General features: G+C 45.0%; 1 protein-coding gene across 4 annotated transcripts in view; it reads right to left on the bottom strand.

Annotated features, from left to right (window-relative positions):
• snx14 (sorting nexin 14) overlaps positions 1–19,820 on the bottom strand; it is a 73,143-nt gene that overhangs the window by 17,736 nt on the left and 35,587 nt on the right. For all 4 annotated transcript variants that reach the window (XR_004412876.1, XM_033025659.1, XM_033025657.1 and 1 more), the window contains 7 exons: positions 15,771–15,903; positions 12,414–12,597; positions 10,521–10,604; positions 9,674–9,774; positions 7,075–7,186; positions 5,451–5,491; positions 4,002–4,121 (listed from right to left, as the gene is read on the bottom strand). Coding sequence is in view for 3 of the 4 variants with exons in the window: in XM_033025659.1 (XP_032881550.1) it covers positions 4,002–4,121; positions 5,451–5,491; positions 7,075–7,186; positions 9,674–9,774; positions 10,521–10,604; positions 12,414–12,597; positions 15,771–15,903 (775 nt within the window). In the remaining variant the exon portion in view is untranslated. The remainder of the gene's footprint in view (positions 1–4,001; positions 4,122–5,450; positions 5,492–7,074; positions 7,187–9,673; positions 9,775–10,520; positions 10,605–12,413; positions 12,598–15,770; positions 15,904–19,820) is intronic.

Raw genomic sequence — 19,820 nt, 5'->3', positions numbered from 1 at the left:
ACAGTGTCACGTTAATTCACACACACAGACACACCGTGCCTTTTACTTTCACAGGTATATGATCCTTTGTACAACAGAAACCAGTGACATATTTCTTATGATTCTTTCAGTAAGACGTATCAAGGTACATCGATCTTATGCAGCTGCTTTGATCTTACAGAGGTACGTGCTTATAGAGGTGTATAAAATCGAGGGGAATTAGGGTGAGTACACAATCTTTTATCCAGAGTAAGGGAATCACGTTCCAGAGAACATAGGTTTAAGGCGAGATGGCAAGATTTAATATGGACCTGAGGGGCGACCTTTTCCCACTCAGAGGTTAGTGGGTATATGGAATGAGCTACCAGAGGTAGTTGAGGCATGGAAAAATAAGAACATTTAAAAGACATTGGGACAGGTACATGGAGAGGAAAGGTTTAGAGGGATATGGGCCAAGTGCGGGCAAATGGCAACAGCTTAGACGGGGCATCTTGGTCGGCATGGGTGAGTTGAGCCAAAGGGCCTGATTCCGTGCGGTATAATTATGACTCTTAAGACAGCGAGTCAGGTGCAATATCAAGCAAAACTCTGGCAATGAAAGACTGTACTGGAGCACATTGCCTGTCCAGTGCCCTTAACATAGGATCTTGCATCTAAACTAAGCAACAGTTCATTGGGAAACGATATTAAGAAATATGACAGCTGATTGAGAACATTTAAGGGATTAACACATTGTATACAGCAAATATACATCCCTTTCAGAGGCATAATCAAGGACAAGTGTCAACCCGGTCACCCCATCTTCTCCCCTCTCCCATCAGGCAAGATGTACAGAAATGTGAAAACGCACAACTCCAGAATCAGGGACAGTTTCTTCCCAGCTGTTATTAGGCAACTAAAAGATCCTGTCAACAACTAGAGAGCAGTCCTGAGCTACTATTTATTCACTGGAGATCCTCGGACCATCTTTAATTGGACTACTAGACTTTATCTTGAACTAAATGTTATTTCTTTATCATGTGTACATTTATCAGCTGTACCAGGCACATGCCGTGAGTACTTACTCAGGGTAGGCCGTCAGTCAGCTTTTAAACAATCTTAAACCGCATATGCGCAGATTGATCTCCTCTCCGTAAGCTGTCAGTCGACTTTTATAAAGTCTTCAAAAGCCATATCTCTTAATAAAGTACCGTATTTCCCGACATTGAAGACGCACCTGCACGAAGACGCACCCCCAATTTGAGTTGCTAAATTTTGAAAGACAGCTGGCGGGACATAGAATTTCTCACGCTCAAAAAAAAAAGTAACAATTCAATTTGCCCAAGGCTTCCAAATCTCCTTCATTCTGAATTACTGAATGGGTGTGGGGTGGAGGGTGACGGCAGGTGGAGAGAAGGTGGGAAAAACAGGAGCACATCGGGACAAGTTGAATCAGTTGTGATCTTATTGAATGACAATACTAGTTCAAGGGACCAATTGGGGGGGAGAATTCCTTTCACAGCGTGTGGGGAGTCAGGCCAGGGGTAAAGTTGCGGGGAGGGCAGGAGCGTTGAGGGTTGCAGGGTTGATGCTGTTCCCAACTGGAATGCCTGGAACTGACGGTCACTGTAGACATATATGTGAAACTCTGGAAATGAGGTACTCAGTGGCGGCGCGGCTCTGGCTGCAGCGGCTCTCCGGCAGTCCTGTTTGTTTTGTGTTTTTTGTGTTGTTTATTTTCGTTTTGGTTAGTCTAGTTTTGGTTTTTAGTTTCTGTTTTGGGGGGGGGGGGGGGGTTGAAACGGGGCTTGCTGTCTCTCCCTGCGGGGGAATGCGACTTTTTGTCGTATTCCCCTTCTCTGCCTCCGTCTGCGCTGAGGCCTAATGGCGGAGCTGGCGACCTCGAGGCTCAGGAGGCAGAGCCCGCCAGGACTCCACTGGGCTCGCTCCCGTGAGGACGGCCCGGCTCGGGGCTGGAACAGTGCTTTCGTGAGGGACTGTGACGCTCCCGTGAGGACGGCCGGCCCGAGGAAGGAACGGTGCTCCCGTCGGAGTGGCCGAGCTCGGGGAGGTACGGCTTTCCCAGCCCGAGGGAGGAGCGGCGCCCGGTCGGGGCGGCCCAGCCCGAGGGAGGGGCGGCGCCCGGTCGGGGCGGCCCAGCCCGAGGGAGGAGTGGTGCCCGGTCGGGGCGGCCTGGCGCGAGGTTGAGACTGTGGCAGTACTCACGTCTCAACCTTGCCTCCATCACAGTGAGGAGATGTTGGGTGGACTCACTGCGGTGGATGTTAATATGTGTTTATTGTTGTTTTTTATTGTATTGTATTGTATGTATGACTGCTTCAATTTCGTTCAGACTTCGGTCTGAATGACATTAAAGGTTATCTTATCTTATCTTATCTTATCTTATCTATCTTGTTCGGTAAGGGCCAATTGGGCTGAAGGACCTGTTTCCGTGCTGTATGACTCTATGACAGGGAGTGAAAGATTTATATCAAGGGGTTAGTGTTGGGAAGAGGTGCTGAGGTAAAGGATCAGCCGTGATCATAATGGATGGCAGAGCAGGAGCAAGACACTGAACAGCCTCCTCTCTCTTCTCTTTCTTACATCCCAACGTTCAACAATCCTCCTCCACCACCCACCTCAGATATTCCTGTGTGTAACCAACTCCCATCATGCCAAACCTCAGGTTCACCAGTTGGGACACTCCCTTTTCCAAAAATATCCACTATTTAGACATCTACATGCACATCCTGTACTTACTGGCATTTACCCGTAATATAAACACCAATTTACATCCAGAAACATATTTAATTTCTGTTGGTATTAACTCTTTAAAAATCAGCTAGTTCTAACATGAACCATTTAAACCGTTGTTCCTCTCAGACCTTGGTTCTCAATTTAGTTTAGTTTAAAGGTACAGAATGGAAACAAGACCTTCGACCCAACCAGTCCATGCTGACCAACGATCACCCGTACACTAGTTCCATTCTACACACTAGGGACAATTTACAGAAGCCAATTAACCTACAAACCCACACGCCTTTGGCATGTGGGTGGAAACCAGAGCACCCAGAGGAAACCCACGTGGTCATTGGGGTAATATCCACACAGGCAGCCCCCGTTGTCTGGTTCTTAGTTTAGTTTAGTGATACAGCATGGAAACAGGCCATTTGGCCCACTGAGTCCATCCGACTATCAATTATCCGTTCACACTAGTTCTAAGTTATCCCACTTTCTCATCCATTCCCTACACACTAGGGGCAATTTACAGAGGACAATTAAACCTACAAACCTGCACGTCTTTGGGATGTGGGTGGAAACCGGAGCACCCCGGAGGAAAGCCATGCGTTCACAGGGAGAACGTGCAACCTCCACACAGACAGCACCCGAGGTCCGGATGGAACCCGGCTATCTGGCTGTGCAAGGCAGCTGCTCTACCAGCCACCATGCCGCCTGCTCAGGGATCAGTGAACCGGTTTTCCACTGCAGTGCTGGTGCAAGTAAAGGAATTAAGACACATTAAATTTATACTTTTTCCTTTCAAAATTTTATTTAGGAATATAAAATCCTAAATTCGTCGCTAATTAAAATCAGAAATTATTCCAAACTAGTATTTAGTTTAGATTATTGTCACATGTACCGAGGTACAGCAAAATGCTTTTTGTTGGGTGCTAATCAGTCAACAGAATGCCAATACATGTTTACAATCAAGCTGTCCACAGTGTACAGATACAGGATAAAGGGAATAACGTTTAGTGCAAGATAAAGTTTAAAGATTAAAGATTGTCCGAGGGTCTCCAATGGGGAAGATGGTAGGTCAGGGGCGCTCTCTAGTTGGTGATAGGATGGTTGAGTTGCCTGATACCCCAGCTGGGAAGAGAAACAGTCCCTTAATTTGGAGGTGTGTGCTGTCACACTTATTATGAAGAAAGCATTGTAGTGTGTGAATGATTTTAGTGTATCAGTGTAGCGACACCCTGCAGTATATCATTGACCAATTCCCTCGACAGACTCCTGTCAGGATTCACTGCACCTTGACTCACCTTCTTCTTGTTTTCGGAGGTGGGGCTGACAATAGTGAGCTCTGGGCGGCTCGGTTTGGGTTTGGGAGCTTCACAGGAGATGATGAATGCCGTCAGGAACGATTCCAAATGCTGACCCTTCTACACGACGATAACAGAACAATACATAGGTTACACAGTGAATGCGAACTGTAGACGATGTTTAATGAAGACTGCAGCAGAACAGAAAAACCCAAACTGGAATTTATTGAGATTCTTACAATTTTTAAAGAAACTTATTGCTTGCTTTTCTATATAAGATTTCTCTCTTGGTACCGCAATGATTCCAAATAGACACAATCCTCCCCCACTCAAAGCCCTCATCTGGGCATCTGAGTCCTTTTACACTCCCATTCCCCGCCATGAAGGTCTCAGGCTCTCCGGTTCTTCCTTGAGCAGAGACCAATCAGTCCGCCTCTACCGACACTCTCCTCCACCTGGCGGAACGTCCTCACCCTCAACAACTTCTCTTTTGACGTCTCCCATTTCGTTCAAGTCAAGGGTGTAACCATGGGCCCAGCTATGGGTCCCAATTCAAAATGTTCAACAGACATGCTATCTGACCCGCTGAGTTACTCCAGCATTTTGTCTTTTTTTTTTGTAAACCAGTACTGCAGTTTATTGTTTCTACATGCCTGCCTTTTTTGTTGGTTATGTCGAACAGTCCTTGTTCCAAACTTACACAGGCACCAACCCCATTTATAACTATCTGGAGAAGGTCAACCATCCGTGTTCTCCAGAGATGCTGCTGGACCTGCTGAGTTACTCCAGTACTTTGTACAGGGAGGTTTACGAGGATGTTGCTTGGACTTGAGGGCCTGAGTGAAAGGGAGAGGTTGAGCAGGCAAGGAGGATGAGGGGTGATCTTACAGTGGTAGAGTTCTGCCTTACAGCGCCAGAGACCAGGGTTCGATCTTGACTAAGGGTGTTGTTTGTACATAGTTTGTACGTTCTCCCTCTGACTGCGTGGGTTTTCTCCGGGTGCTCCGGTTTCCTCCCACACTCCAAAGTCGTTCGGGTTTGGCTTCGATAAAATTGTAAATTGCCCCTAATGTGCAGGATAGTGCTAGTGTATGGGTGATCGCTGGTTGGTGCATACTTGGAGGGCCAAAGGGCCTGTTTCCACGCTGTACGTTTAAAGTCTAAAGTCCAAAAGTGGACAAAGTGACCAGCTCGAGACTTCCTTCCCAATTTTTAGGAAGAAAGTATTATTGCCTCCAATCAGATTCCAATGGGGATTTCAATTGCATTCCGATCATATCCAGTGGGAGAAACAGGATGAACTGAGTGGTGGGAATAAATAATTCTAGGGGTTCAATGGGATAAATTCCTTTCTAGGTTTCTCTTGCAGCCCATCAGAAGGAAAGCCCGATAACAGTTATCTACTCAAGCTTGGCTGCACGATGTCTATGAAAAATGGTTGGAACTTACCTCCTTTATCAACTTTCCAGGGACAGACTTGATAATTTTCCCTATGATAGAAAGAGAACGTAACTACATTTGAAGGGTGCCAATTTACTTGACTAATAATAAACACTATGTTTAGTGTACAATTGGCGACAACCTGTTATGAAAGGCTGCTGTATTACAGCGCCAGAGACCCGGGTTTGATCCTGACCTCAGGTGCTGTCTGTGTGGAGTCTGCACATTACCCCTGGGTCTGCATGGATTCCTCTGGGTGCCCCCGGTTTCCTCCCACATCTCAAAGACGTACAGGTTTGTAGGATAATTGACCTCCGTAGGTTACCCCTAGTGTGCAGGGAGCGGATGCGAAAGTGGGATAACATAGAACTTGTGCAAACGGGTCAGGATGGACTCGGTGGGCCGAAGGGCCTGTTTCCATGCGGTATCTTTCAATTCAATCCATCAAAGTGAACTGTATTCCAACTCCCTAACAACCTTACTTGTAAGGAACTTGATATCTCTATAAATTAGGTTTAGTTTAGTTTATTGTCATGTGTACTGAGGTACAGTGAAAAGTTTATTTGTTGCGCGCTATCCAGTCAACGGAAAGACTATACATGATTACAATTGAAACGACCACAGTGTAACCAGATACTTTAGTCAGAGGGTGGTGAATCTGTGGAATTTGTTGCCACAGAAGGCTGTGGAGGCCGTGATTGGATATTTCTAAGGTGGAGATTGACGGGTTCTTGATTAGTAAGGGGTTATGGGGAGAAGGCAAGCCAATGGCGTTGAGAGGGAAAGATAGATCAGCAATGATTGAATGGTGAGTGAACATAAACTTTCTAGGTAATGTGTAGATAACCAAGACAAGGATTAAAATAAATGGCCACATGACAGCTTGAGGAGTTTGCCGCTGTGCAAGCTGGCGAGTCAAGTTCAAGCAACACTGCTGGTCTGATATTGGCCCAAGGCCGTATCACAAATACCACCGGTTACGGGAGATAGGGACATAAAATGCTGGAGTAACTCAACGGGTCAGGCAGCATATCTGGAAAACATGGATAAGTGACGTTTTGGGATGGGACTATTCTCGGACTCAGTCCCAACCCAAAACATCACCTATCCATTTTCTCCAGAGATGCTGCTTGACCTTCTGAGTTACCCCAGCATCTTGTCTATCTTTTGTAAAAACTAGTTGCAGAAATACAGGAAACGTTAAAGCAGACTAATACTTGGGGTCATGGATGAATATAGTGAGGGCAAAGAGAGTGAGGAGTGCAGAATAAGAATATTGATTAGAAAGGTCAAATGTTTAGGAAGGCAAAGAGGAACAATGAAACCAGTGGCTAGAGCATTTTGGGATAAACTATTGGTTATAATGGGGGAGATACTGGAAATAGCCACAAAGTGCTGGGATAACCCAGTGGGTCAGGCAGCATCTCTGGAGAACATGGATAGGCGTTCGGCTCGGAACTCTTCTTCACCTGAAACGTTACCTGTCCCTTTTCTCCAGAAATGCTGCCTGACCTGCAGAGTTACTCCAGCATTTAGTGTTGTTTAGCGTGGGTATAATCCAGCGTCTGTAGTTCCTTCCGACATATATCACCGGTTACAGAGGCAGTCACAAAACATTCAACGTTTTACACACCCAGATTTACGTCCGGCAGGATTTTCTCCAGAAACTGGGACTGGCAGCCATCTGGAGAGAGGAAATCTGCTAGAAGTTGGCTGTTGCTTAACTCTGGGTGCTTCAGCAGATTCTAGTAATAGATATTCAAAAGAAAATCAACATTACAGGTTCAATTCAGCATTCAGGTTTGTTTAGTTTTTTTAGAGATACAGCATAGAAACAGAGTCCAGGCCGACCATTGATCACCTGTATACTAGTTCTATGTTATCTCACTCTCGCATCCTACACTTTACTTTAGAGATACAACGCGAACACAGGCCTTTCGGCACACCGAGTCCAGACTGACCATTGATTACCTTTACCCACTAGTTCTATGTCTCACTTTACTCTAGAAATACAGCGCGACAATAGGCCCTTCGGCCCACTGGGTCCACGCCAACCAGAGATCACCCATACATTAGCACTATCCTACACACTAGGGACAATTTACCATTTTTACTGAAGCCAATTAACCTGCGAACCTGCACATCTTTGGGATGTGGGATAAAACCAGAGTACCCAGAAAAACCCCACATGGTCACAGGGAGAACGTGCAATCTCCACACAGACAGCGCCCGAGGTCAGGACCGTGCTCGGGTCTCTAGCGCTGTGAGGCATGCGCTCTACCAGCTGCACCACCATGATTAACAAGATTAACAACGGTAAAATGTTGTCAAGTAGCATTCGTCACATGTCTGCTGGAAATGTCAAACTCTCTTCGCCATGTCAGCCAAATGTCTGAATTTCAGATAGGCATCAAGGATTGTAGACTAAGGTTTGGTAGATGCAGTTACTCTGCATTGTGTTGAGATTTACACCCTGGCTAATCATCAAAGTCTACACAAAGGTGCAAGAGGTTGCACGGCCCACTGAGTCACAGAGCACAGAAACAAGCCCTTCGGCCCAACTTACCCATGCCGACCAATCTGCCCCATTTACACGTCCCACCTGCCTGTGTTCGGTCCAGATCCCTGTAAACCTTTCTTATCCACCTATGTGTCCAAATGTATTTTAAATGCTGTTATAATGCCTGCCTCAACTACCTCTCTGTGGCAGCTTTGCCTGGAAAAAGTTACCCCTCAGGTTCCTATTAAATCTTTCTCCCCTCACCTTAAACCTACGTCCTTTGGTTTGTGATTCCCCTACTCTGGATAAAAGACTATGCATTCATCCTATCCTATTTCCCCTCATGAAATTTCTCTGCACTCTTTCCAGCTTACAATATCCTCCAAAGGATCTCGACTGAAACGTCACCTATCCATTTTCTCCAGGGATGCTGCCTGACTCGCTGAGTTACTCCAGCATTTTGTGTCTATCTTTGATATAAACCAGCATCTACAGATCCTCTGGAGTCCTGCTTTGTTTCCAATACTCCCATGGTTTGCACTGGGTTTAGAATAAGACTGAAGCATGTCCAGCCATCAAACTGCACTTGGAGCCCACCTTATAGTTCCATGTGCGTGACAGATAGAAAGAATGGCCCAGAATAGTTACACACGGAGCTATTCATTGCACTATCAGGGAGCTCTAGGAAGGGGAATTGGCCGTTGGTTATCTTGCTGCACTCTTGAGATAGGGAGCAATGTCCAAAGCCCAAATAAAAATAAGCAATCAGCTTGTTTTGTGGTAATTAATAAAACACATCATTTATATGAGATCCTTAGTGCCGAAAAACGCCCTAGGGTGGTTCCCAAGAACATTATCAGACATCAGATATGGAGCCATGGGGGGGACAAAGATAAGTGACAAGTCCATTAAACAATGCACATGTATTCAAGGGAATGCCTTTTTGGAAGAGAGAGATGACAAGGCAAGAAGGGTCGAGAGAATAACAGAATTTCTGAAAGCATAAGCAGAGCGAACAGATGATGCCCGAGGCAGAGTTGAATATTCCAAGTGTATGGGTGGCACAGCAGTAGAGCTGGGGTGGGCTCCTGGTAGCTGGTAAATCTCCACTGCACCCTTTCCAAAGCCTGCACATCCTTCCTGTAATGGGGTCACACTCTTCAGTGTCCACTGAGGTGCAAATTCATCTACGGTAGCAGATTATTCAACAACTTCAGAGAGGGATGTTCCACCACAAGTCCGAGATAAAGTAGATGTGGAGAGGATGTTTCCAGTAGTGGGAGAGTCTAGGATCAGAGGGCACAGCCTCAGAATAAAAGGACGTACCTTCACAGTGGAGAAGGGAAGGATTATTTTTAGCCAGAGGATGGTGAATCTGTGGAATTCATTGCCACAGACTGTGGTGGAGGCCGAGTCAATGGATATTTTTAAAGCAGAGATTGAAAGGTTCTTGATCAGTAAGGATGTCAAAGGTTATGGGGAAAAGGCAGTAGAATGGATTTGAGAGGGAAAAATAGATCAACCATGATCAAATGGCGGAGCAGACTCTTCAGCTTAGAGATGCACACTACCCATTGATTCACATTAGTTCTATGTTATCCACTCCCTACACATTAGGGGGAATTTTACAGAGGTCAACTAATCTACAACCCTGCATGTCTTTGGGGTGTGGGAGGAAACTGGAGCACCTATTAGCACTTTGTAAGGTACGTGCAAGTTATTCTGGCCATACCTGCAGATATTCTTGGAACTCCTCTCGCTTGGATTTCAAAAATTCATAGTTCTTGGGTCCAATGAGTCTCTTTGAAGGAAGCTGTGCATCTGGGAAAGATCCTAATAACAGACAAACAAAATAAATGAGGCATAAACACTTGTGCATCTTTATAGCTTTCAACCTGAAACGTTAGTAGAATGGAAGAATTTGTGCGTTGCCCATTAGAAATGAACCCATCAGAGACAAATCTTTAAGCACATCAACTAAGTGCACATGTGAAATAAAATATACTAAGCAAAACATACTCAGTTCTACATTTTCAGTCAACATCTGATTCAGAGTCAGTTTCTAAGCTGCTACAAATTAAATCTTGGTGGGCTGAAGGCCCTTTTTCCGTGCTGTATCTCCAAACTAAACACATTTTATTTGTCTGTGCATAATGCATTTACAGGCCCGTTAAGCTGCTGCAAGTAAGATTTTCATTGTGCTGGTACCTATGACAATTAAGCGCACTTAACATAACTCCACCACATTTAAATCCGGGGGAAATAAATTGCAGCCTTGCTAACATTCTCGGCGTTAAATTCCTGTGGTGCCTTTTCCTCCGATTCATGAACCTGCAAATATAGCAAGTTTCCCAACATACTTTCTTGAGGAACAGGCGACCATCATCGCTGATTTTAAGGTGAGATAGCAGCATGTGCAGATTTAACCAGACATGGGAATCGCTATCTCAGAAACTGGATGCAATTATGAAGCAGATTACATCTTTACACTGATATTAGCAACACACTCATACTGTGCTCTTTTGAACTCGCGAGTGAAGTTACTGATTGGACTCATTAAAAGTTCTACCACACTTTACCATGAAACTCTGTCAGCTTGGACTCCAGGACGTAGAATTCAAAATATCTCCGGTAAACAGAGCAACGTTCACTTTCACGTCCCTCTGAAAATAAAAAAGAAATCTACTGAGAAAGGCAGTGTCCACCAATACGTTCATTCAAATTCTTGTGGATATAATTAAAGCTGCTTCATTGACACCGGAGATCGAGCGAAAAGGTCACGGATGTACAGCTTCATCACTTCCTGTCTGAAGAAGGGTCTCGACCCAATACGTCACCCATCTACGTTAATCTACGGCATCAACAGGAGGGCAGATTATCTGAATGGTGTCAAGTTAGGAAAAGGGGAAGTACAACGGGACCTGGGTGTCCTTGTACATCAGTCACTGAAAGTAAGCATGCAGTGAAGAAAGCTAATGGCATGTTGGCCTTTGTAAAAGGAGTTGAGTATAGGAGCAAAGAGGTCCTTCTGCAGTTGTACAGGGCCCTGGTGAAACTACACCTGGAGTATTGTGTGCAGTTTTGGTCTCCAAATTTGAGGAAGGACATTCTTGCTATTGAGGGAATGCAGCGCAGGCTCACGAGGTTAATTCCCGGGATGGCTGGACTGTCATATGTCGAAAGAAAGGAGCGACTGGGCTTGTATACACTGGAATCTAGAAGGATGAGAGGGTATCTTACTGAAACATATAAGATTATTAAGGGATTGGACTCGCTAGAGGCAAGAAACATGTTCCCGATGTTGGGGGAGTGCAGAACCAGTGGCTACAGTTTAAGAATAAGGGACAGGCTATTTAGAACGGAGATCAGGGAAAACATTTTCATCCAGAGAGTTGTGAATCTGTGGAATTATCTGCCTCAGAAGGCAGTGGAGGCCGATTCTCTGGATGCTTTCAAGAGAGTTAGATGAAGTTCTTAAAGATAGCAGAGCCAAGGGATATGGGGAGAAGGCAGGAACGAAGTACTGATTGTGGATGATCAACCATGATCGCTGTGCTGGCTCGAAGGGCCTACTCCTACGCCTATTGTCTCTACAGGTGCTGCCTGACACAGTGAGTTAGCCTAGCATTTTGTTCTTTTGTGTAAGCCAGCATTTGGTCTTCAGGCACGGTGGTGCCGCGGAAGAGTTGCTGCCTTACTGCGCTAGAGACCCAGGTTCGATCCTGACTATGGGTGCTGTCTGTACGGAGTTTGTATGTTCTCCCTGTGACAGTGAGGGTTTTCTCCCACACTCCTAATACAAGTTTATAGGTTAATTGGCTTCAGTAAAATTGTCCCTAGTGTGTAGGATAGAGCTAGTGTACGCGGTGATCGCTGGTTGGTGCAGACTTGTTGGGCTAGGGGAACTGTTTCCACGCTGTGTCTCTCACATCTAAAGTCTTGGCACAGATATTGTGGACGAAGGGCCTAATTCTGGTTGCTCCCCCAAGACTGGTTTATGATCAGGGCCGCAGTTCGGTTACAATAATTGCAACAGTGCGGTCAGCAAATTCACTCCATTCCAAATCCTCTATCCTATTAAATTAAGTTTGTGTCAAAAGGTTTTATGTACAATTGAAAGTCTGAAAATTTGTTGTAGATGCAAGGAACTGCAAATGTTGGTTTACAAAAAAAGACTGCAAGTGCCAGAGTAACTCAGCGGGTCAGACACCATCTGTGGAGAACATGGAAAGACCCAAAACATCACCTATCCATGTTCTCTGGAGATGCTAGCTGACCCGCTGAGCTACTCCGGAAGATTTGTTCTCACTGGTTTTACATTGTAAGGTGGTGAGGCTGTTCTGATCATTTCCAATTTGCCAGTACAGACCCACCACCCCTGTGTAGCGTAGTGCTGGTGTACCGGATAATCGCTGGTCAGTGGGCTGAAGTATCTCCGCAGTATCTCTAAAGTTTAAAAAGTCTAAACTTACCCGACCCTTCATCATTCCGTTCAACATCGATACAGAAGACTGGAACTTTCTCTTTTTTGTTGTCAAAGAAAAAGTCTACATATGGAATGGTTATTTTCCATTCAGAGAGGTTGCGGTGAGCGTTGGGAGTTATTGCCAGTTCTTCCAGTAAATCGTCCTCTGACACCACTGTTGCCTCTTCCACCTGCAACAGTGAGGGATGAAGCAAGTGTCAATCATTCACTGGGGCACAATCGTCATCAAATATCAACGTCCACATCAAAAACATGCCGGGTAAATATCCGGAGAACGGGGTTGACTGGGAAAGATAGAGCAGTCATGATTGACGTGATGGGACAAATGGTCAATTTAGCTCCTAGAAAATACGAACATTGTGATATCATGGCAGAAGTTAGGAAATTATAAAAGTGTGGCACAGCTGCCACCAGAGATGTAGGTTTGATCCCAATGTTGGGTGACGTCTTTGTGGAGTTTGCATGTTCTCCCTGTAATTTTGGATTTTACCTGGTGCTCCCATTTCCTCCCACATCCAAAAGATGGTTAATTGGTTTCCATAAAAATTGCCCCTAATGTGGAGTGAATGGATGAGAAAGTGGGATAGAAACATAGAAAATAGGTGCAGGAGTAGGCCATTCGGCCCTTCGAGCCTGCACCGCCATTCAATATGATCATGGCTGATCATCCAACTCAGTATCCTGTACCTGCCTTCTCTCCATACCCCCTGATCCCTTTAGCCACAAGGGCCACATCTAACTCCCTCTTAAATATAGCCAATGAACTGGCCTCAACTACCTTCTGTGGCAGAGAATTCCAGAGATTCACCACTCTCTGTGTGAAAAATGTTTTCCTCATCTCAGTCCTAAAAGATTTCCCCCTTATCCTTAAACTGTGACCCCTTGTTCTGGACCTCCCCAACATCGGGAACAATCTTCCTGCATCTAGCCTGTCCAACCCCTTAAGAATTTTGTAAGTTTCTATAAGATCCCCCCTCAAACTTCTAAATTATAGCGAGTACAAACCGAGTCTATCCAGTCTTTCTAGATAACATAGAACTAGTGTGAATGGGTGATTGATGGTCAGCGTGGACTTGGTGAGCCAAAGGGCCTGTTTCCAAATTGTATCAATTGTAATGGCATGGTGCTGCAGCAGTCAAGTTGCTGCCTTACAATGCCAGAGACACAGGTTCGATCCCGACCTCGGGTGCTGTCTGTACAGTTTGTAGATTTGCCCTGTGACCACATGGGTTTTCTCTGGGTGCCCCCGTTTCCTCCCATATTCCAAATACACACAGGTTTGTGGGTAAATTGGCTTCTGTGAATTGTCCCCAGTGTGTAGGATAGAACTGGCGTGTGGGTGATCGTTGGTCGCCACGGACTCCGTGGGCTGAAGGGCCTATTTCCACATTGTATCTCCAAAACTAAAAATAAACAAAGATGAAATGATTCATGGCAAATAACCACATTCAAATATACATAATATTGCTGAATAGAAATGTACTGCGGCTTCGCACTGGTTCAACAGGTTATGATATCATATGCTGTGGAAGAGGATTTTCCAAGCAAGAATGAATGGATGTCTGAGTTATACAGGTGACATCAAAGGTACCGGGTCTTGAAAGGAAAGAAAGGTCAGCACAAGTTCAAGCTTAATATGGCTATTCATGGCATTTCTGGGAAGTGACCAGTACGTTTCAGGGCAGGCTCTGTTACTCTCACTCCTGTGTAATATACAGCCATCCATCCCTGTTTTAGCACACCCGTGGAACCAGGGAGGGTTCTACAGGTCAGTGTAATCTTATCCATGGAGTCCACACCTACAGAAGGAAATTAGAGAAGCAAATCATCATCATAATCACACTTTATCAGCTAAGTATGTTTTGCAACATACGAGGAATTTGATTTGCTATACAGTCATACCAATAAAAAGCAACAGAACACACAAAATACATTTTAACATAAACACCCACCACAATGACTCCAACACATTCCTCACTGCGATGGATGGCAAAAAAAGTTAAATCTCTCCCTTTCTTTGGTCTCGGGGGGGCCTTGAGCCTTCCGTTGCTGGGGCGATCTTGGCTCCCGTAGCCGGCGGCATTTGGGCCCTTGTGTCGGGGCAATCAAGCTCCTGCATCGGGAGGGAATCTCAGCTCCCCCGCTCCCGGCGATCTGACCCCGGTTCAGGGCTGGTCGAAACCTTCTGCGTCGTTTGGAGCTTCCCGACATCGGTCTCTACCCGAGACTGCGAGTCCCTCGATGGTGAAATCCGCAGGCCGCGGTTGGAGTGTCCATCCCAGTTAAGGGATTGGCTCCGATGGCAAGTCCACGACCCCGTGGTGGGGCTCAAAGTCAGTCCAGAGCAAGGCCCCCAGCTCCTTGATGTTAGGCTGCAGAGCGAGCGGAGATACGATCCGGAAAACAATCGCATCTCCGGCAAGGTAAGAGATTGAAAAAATGTTTCCCCCGACCTCCTCCCCCACGCCCCACATAAAACAAACCCAAGAACAATAACACAATCTTTTAAAACACACTAAAAACAATAAAAAGACGAAAAGACAGACAGACCGTTAGCGAGGCTGCCATCGTGCGGCGGCCCCTGGTGGCGTCAGTAAGAGGCATAAACCCTTTGCTGCGATAAAGAAAACAATCTTATCACACAAGCATTGTTAAAGAAAGCTTATCATGGCAGAGGAACACCAAGGAGGAACACTTGTGCGGGAGAGCCCTCTAGAGGAGAGAGGGTTGACAACTTCTACTTTTTAGATCGGAGAATATTTGGATTTCCAATAACAGTTGAACACTAACACTACAACTTCAATACAAATTACAGTATCAATGACTATACATTTGCACATGGCGTCAGATCCATTCGGGAATCAAATCCATTTTGATAGCATATGATATCATTATCTGTTGAACGTGGGAAGCCGCTGTAAGTGTCTATTTGACAATATCGTGTGGGTATTTACTATAAAGCATGTGTGTATTTACTATAAAGTTTTTCTTCCCTTTGTTTAGTTTAGAAATACCAAAATGCACAAATAAAACCTGAAAAATGAGCAGCACAATGGTGCAGCGGTAGAGTTGCTGCTTTACCAAAGACCCAGGATCAATCCTGACCATGGGTGCTGCCTGTACATAGTTTGTGCGTTCTCCTCGTGATTATGTGGGTTTTTCTCCGTGACTATGTGGGTTCATCCCACATTCCAATTGTCTTTTGCAAATTGTCCCTCGTGGATAGAACTAGTGAACGGGTGATCGCTGGATGGCGCGGACTCGGTGGGTCGAAGGGCTGGTTTCCACGCTGTATCTCCGAAACAGTTTCAGCATCAGATGCCAACGACACAGCATTACTCACAGAATCATCATCGTCTTCCCGCACTCCGTAATTAGGCAACATGGCTCCTTCCATCGTCGTGCTTTTAAATACTCCTTTAATCTTGCTACCGATTCGACTTATTCCAAAAGTCTCACCTCGCTTATTGGAACCCCTGGGTGACAGCAGATAAAAATCGATCAGTACGTTCTTTAGCTGAAGATAGTACAGTCATGGGTCACTGTGGAACATGTAATGCAATGAACTTCAGCCCGTGCCCGTGCTGGTGTCTGAAGTTTCCATCCATCTGCATGCACACATTATCAACAGCTGGTTAAACACACAAATTAATTTACCAACTAGGTCATTCGAGTACACGTTTTGCAGTTGCTACAACTGCATGCATCTGATAAACCACTTCTAAATACATTTTTTACTCGGTATCTCCAGAATAATTTTTTTTAAATAAAATCACAATTTAACAAGTTATCAAATGGACAAGAATATTTTCTAAGCCATCCAGAGCCACAATATTACTTCAAGATAAATAGTGGATTGCGTTAATATACAGAACGTATTTCCGTAAACTTTTCTCAAGTGGGATTTGAAACTAAATAACTTCACATTTATGTAGAAATAAGGATCTGCAGTTGCTGGTTTACACAAAAGGACACAACGTACTGGAGTAACTCAGCAGGTCAGGCAGCAGATAGGTGACATTTAAAGAAGTGTCCTGACCCGAAATGTCACCTGTTCTCGAGATGCTACCCGACTGCTGAATTACTCCAGCACTTTGTCTATTTTTTTTACTTCATACCTATTATTTCCTTTTAGGTACTTTGCCAAAACACATCTATTGGAAACCAGGTTCATGCAATTCACCCTGTCTCACTCCAGTCATTCCCTCTTATCCCAACTCCCATCAGGCAAGAGGTATGGAAGTGTGAAAACGCACACATCCAGACTCAGGGACAGTTTCTTCCCAGCTGTTATCAGGCAACTGAAACATCCTATCACCAACTAGAGATTGGCCCTGACCTCTCATCTACCTCATTGGAGACACGTGGACTATCTTTAATTGGACTTTACTAGACTTATTTTGCACTAAACGTTATTCCCTTTATCCTGTCTGTACACTGTGGAAGGCTTGATTGTAATCATGTATTGTCTTTCCGCTGACTGGATAGCACACAACAAAAGCTTTTCACTGTACCGGTACACATAACAATAAACTAAACTGAAAAAAGTTTTATTCTTGGCCATCGTCCAAGGGTAATTCGAGAAATAATATTCAATTTGTCCTTTATTTGCTCAATTTGTACAGCAATGTATTTACTTGGCCGCACAAACAGTTAAACCTTATTAATGTCTGAAGAATAAATGTCTGAAGAAGGGTCTCAACCCGAAACGTCCCTTATCCATGTTCTCCAGAGATGCTGCCTGACCTGCTGAGATACCCCGGCATTTTGTGTCTATCTTCAATTAAAACCTTCAGCTGGTTCAAGTGATTTGCAACCCCATATCTTGAGCGAGTAGACGGCACTATTCCAATCCTTGAAGCATAACTATCTTCAAAGAATTCAGCTGATGTCTTCATTCACATGTCACACTTTAATGCTGAATTAAAAGTATAAACAACTTTTCTAATTCTTGGCACACAGGCAACGATTTAGACAATAGACAATAGGTGCAGGAGTAGGCCATTTGGCCCTTCAAGCCAGCACCGCCATTCAATGTGATAATCCACAATCAGTACCCCGTTCCTGCCTTCTCCCCATATCCCCTGACTCCGCTATTTTTAAGAGCCCAATCCAGTTCTCTCTTGAAAGCATCCAGAGAACCTGCCTCCACCGCCCTCTGAGGCAGAGAATTCCACAGACTCACCACTATCTGTGAGCAAAAGTGTTTCCTCGTCTCCGTTCTAAATGGCTTACTCCTTATTCTTAAACTGTGGCCCCGGTTCTGGACTCCCCCAACATCGGGAACATGTTTCCTGCCTCTAGTGTGTCCAAGCCCGTAACAAACTTATATGTTTCAATGAGATACCCTCTCATCCTTCTAAACTCCAGAGTGTACAAGCCCAGCTGCTCCATTCTCTCAGCATATGACAGTCCCGCCATCCCGGGAATTAACCTTGTAAACCTACGCTGCACTCCCTCAATAGCAAGAATGTCCTTCCTCAAATTAGGGGACCAAAACTGCACACAATACTCCAGGTGTGGTCTCACTAGGGCTCTGTACAACTGCAGAAGGACCTCTTTGCTCTGATATTCGATTCCTCTTGTTATAAAGGCCAACATGCCATTCACTTTCTTCACTGCCTGCTGTACCTGCATGCTTACTTTCATCAACTGATGTACAAGGACCCCCAGATCCCGTTGTACTTCCTCTTTTCCCAACTTGACGCCATTTAGATAGTAATCTGCCTTCCTCTTTTTGCTACCAAAGTGGATAACCTCACATTTATCCGCATTAAACTTCATCTGCCATGCATCTGCCCACTCCCCCAACCTGTCCAAGTCACCCTGCATTCTCATAGCATCCTCCTCACAGTTCACACTGCCACCCAGTTTTGTGTCATCTGCAAATTTGCAGATTTATAATCTGCTGGTTGGTATCCATTAGAAACCACCTCAACAAGCAAGCAGAAGAATTTCCAGCAAGAGGCTACAGCTCAAAAGACCATATGACATAGGAGCAGAATTAGGCTGCTTGGCCCATCGAGTCTGCTCCACTTATTTACGAGTTTTTTTTATATACAAATAGACGCAACTCCTAGTTGCCAAACATTTTAACTCCCCTTCCCATTCTAACCTTTGTGTCCTGGGCCTCCTCCACTGTCAGAGTGTGGCCACGAACAAACAGCACCTCATATTTCACTTGGGCAGTTTACAACCCAATGGCATGAACGTAGATTTCTCTAATTTCAAGTAACCCCTGCATTCCCTTTTTTCACCCCCTCGCCACGTTAGACATCCTACTAGTTCCACTGTTCGCATCCCTGTATCCCTTCATTATCACCTCTTCCCCAGCCAACAATGAACCATTACGGACTCCATCCGTCCTTGGTCATCTGTTGTCGGCCCTGCTTTGTTGAAGCCTTTTTCTACCTCTAGTTCCACTCACCACTGCTATAAGTCTGAAGAAACGGCACCCATCCTATTTCTCCAGAGATGCTGCCTGACCTGCAGAGTTACTCCAGCACTTTGTGTGAAAAGAAAGCTGGAAGAGAGATGGGGCAGGACAAAGCCTGACAAGTAACAGGTAGATTCAGGTGAGAAGGGGGTTCCAGAGAGAGGGGGGGGGGGGGGGGGGCAACCCAGTGATGCTGCCTGTCCTGCTGAGTTACTCGAGCATTTTCTGTCATTTTTTTTGTAAACCAGTTTCTGCATTTCCTTATTTCTTGTGCTAAATGATTCTGAGAACGTTTTGTTTGCTGTGAGAGCTCCACAGGGCTGGTTAATGTTGTTCGGGCCCAAATAAGACCCCGAATCTCAAGACCATCTCCCAAATGAGAAAGTAGCCATCAATTATCATTCTACAAAATGACCCAGTGGAACCCTCAACCGCAATTCCAATCATTTTGCTTTCTTACACTTTAATAATAAAGAAAAGTACATATTATAAACTAAACCTTCAGCTTTAACCAAGCCATTTACCACACACAATGACACCCTCAACATATAACATTTTAATGTTTGGAGTGAGACATTCTCGACTAATGCAGGAGGGATGAATGGACCCTGACTTACATTATAGCAGCAGGGAGAGAAGGTAAAATGCCAGATGGAAGTGTTAGAATTGACTGGACATGAGGGAAAACAGATGCAGATGAAGGCCCTTGATTTATGGAGGCAGCTTGCCTTACAGATGCATACTCAGTGCACTGCTTAAATTCTTGTTCGGGGCTAACCCACAATTTTTTAAATATAGAATCCAACAGGCAGCATTAATCAGTAGGAAAGAAACAGATACATGTTAGCGTCAGCACTAGCATTCATTATTGAGAGTGGTCTCAGGCCAGCTGCAGTGCCCTCCATAATGTTTGGGACAAAGACCCATCATTTATTTATTTGCCTCTGTACTCCACAA

This window comes from Amblyraja radiata, chromosome 8 (assembly GCF_010909765.2).
Source record: "Amblyraja radiata isolate CabotCenter1 chromosome 8, sAmbRad1.1.pri, whole genome shotgun sequence".
Taxonomy (NCBI): domain Eukaryota; kingdom Metazoa; phylum Chordata; class Chondrichthyes; order Rajiformes; family Rajidae; genus Amblyraja; species Amblyraja radiata.
Note: the sequence above shows the minus strand (reverse complement) of the source record. Positions and strands in the feature narration are given on the sequence as shown.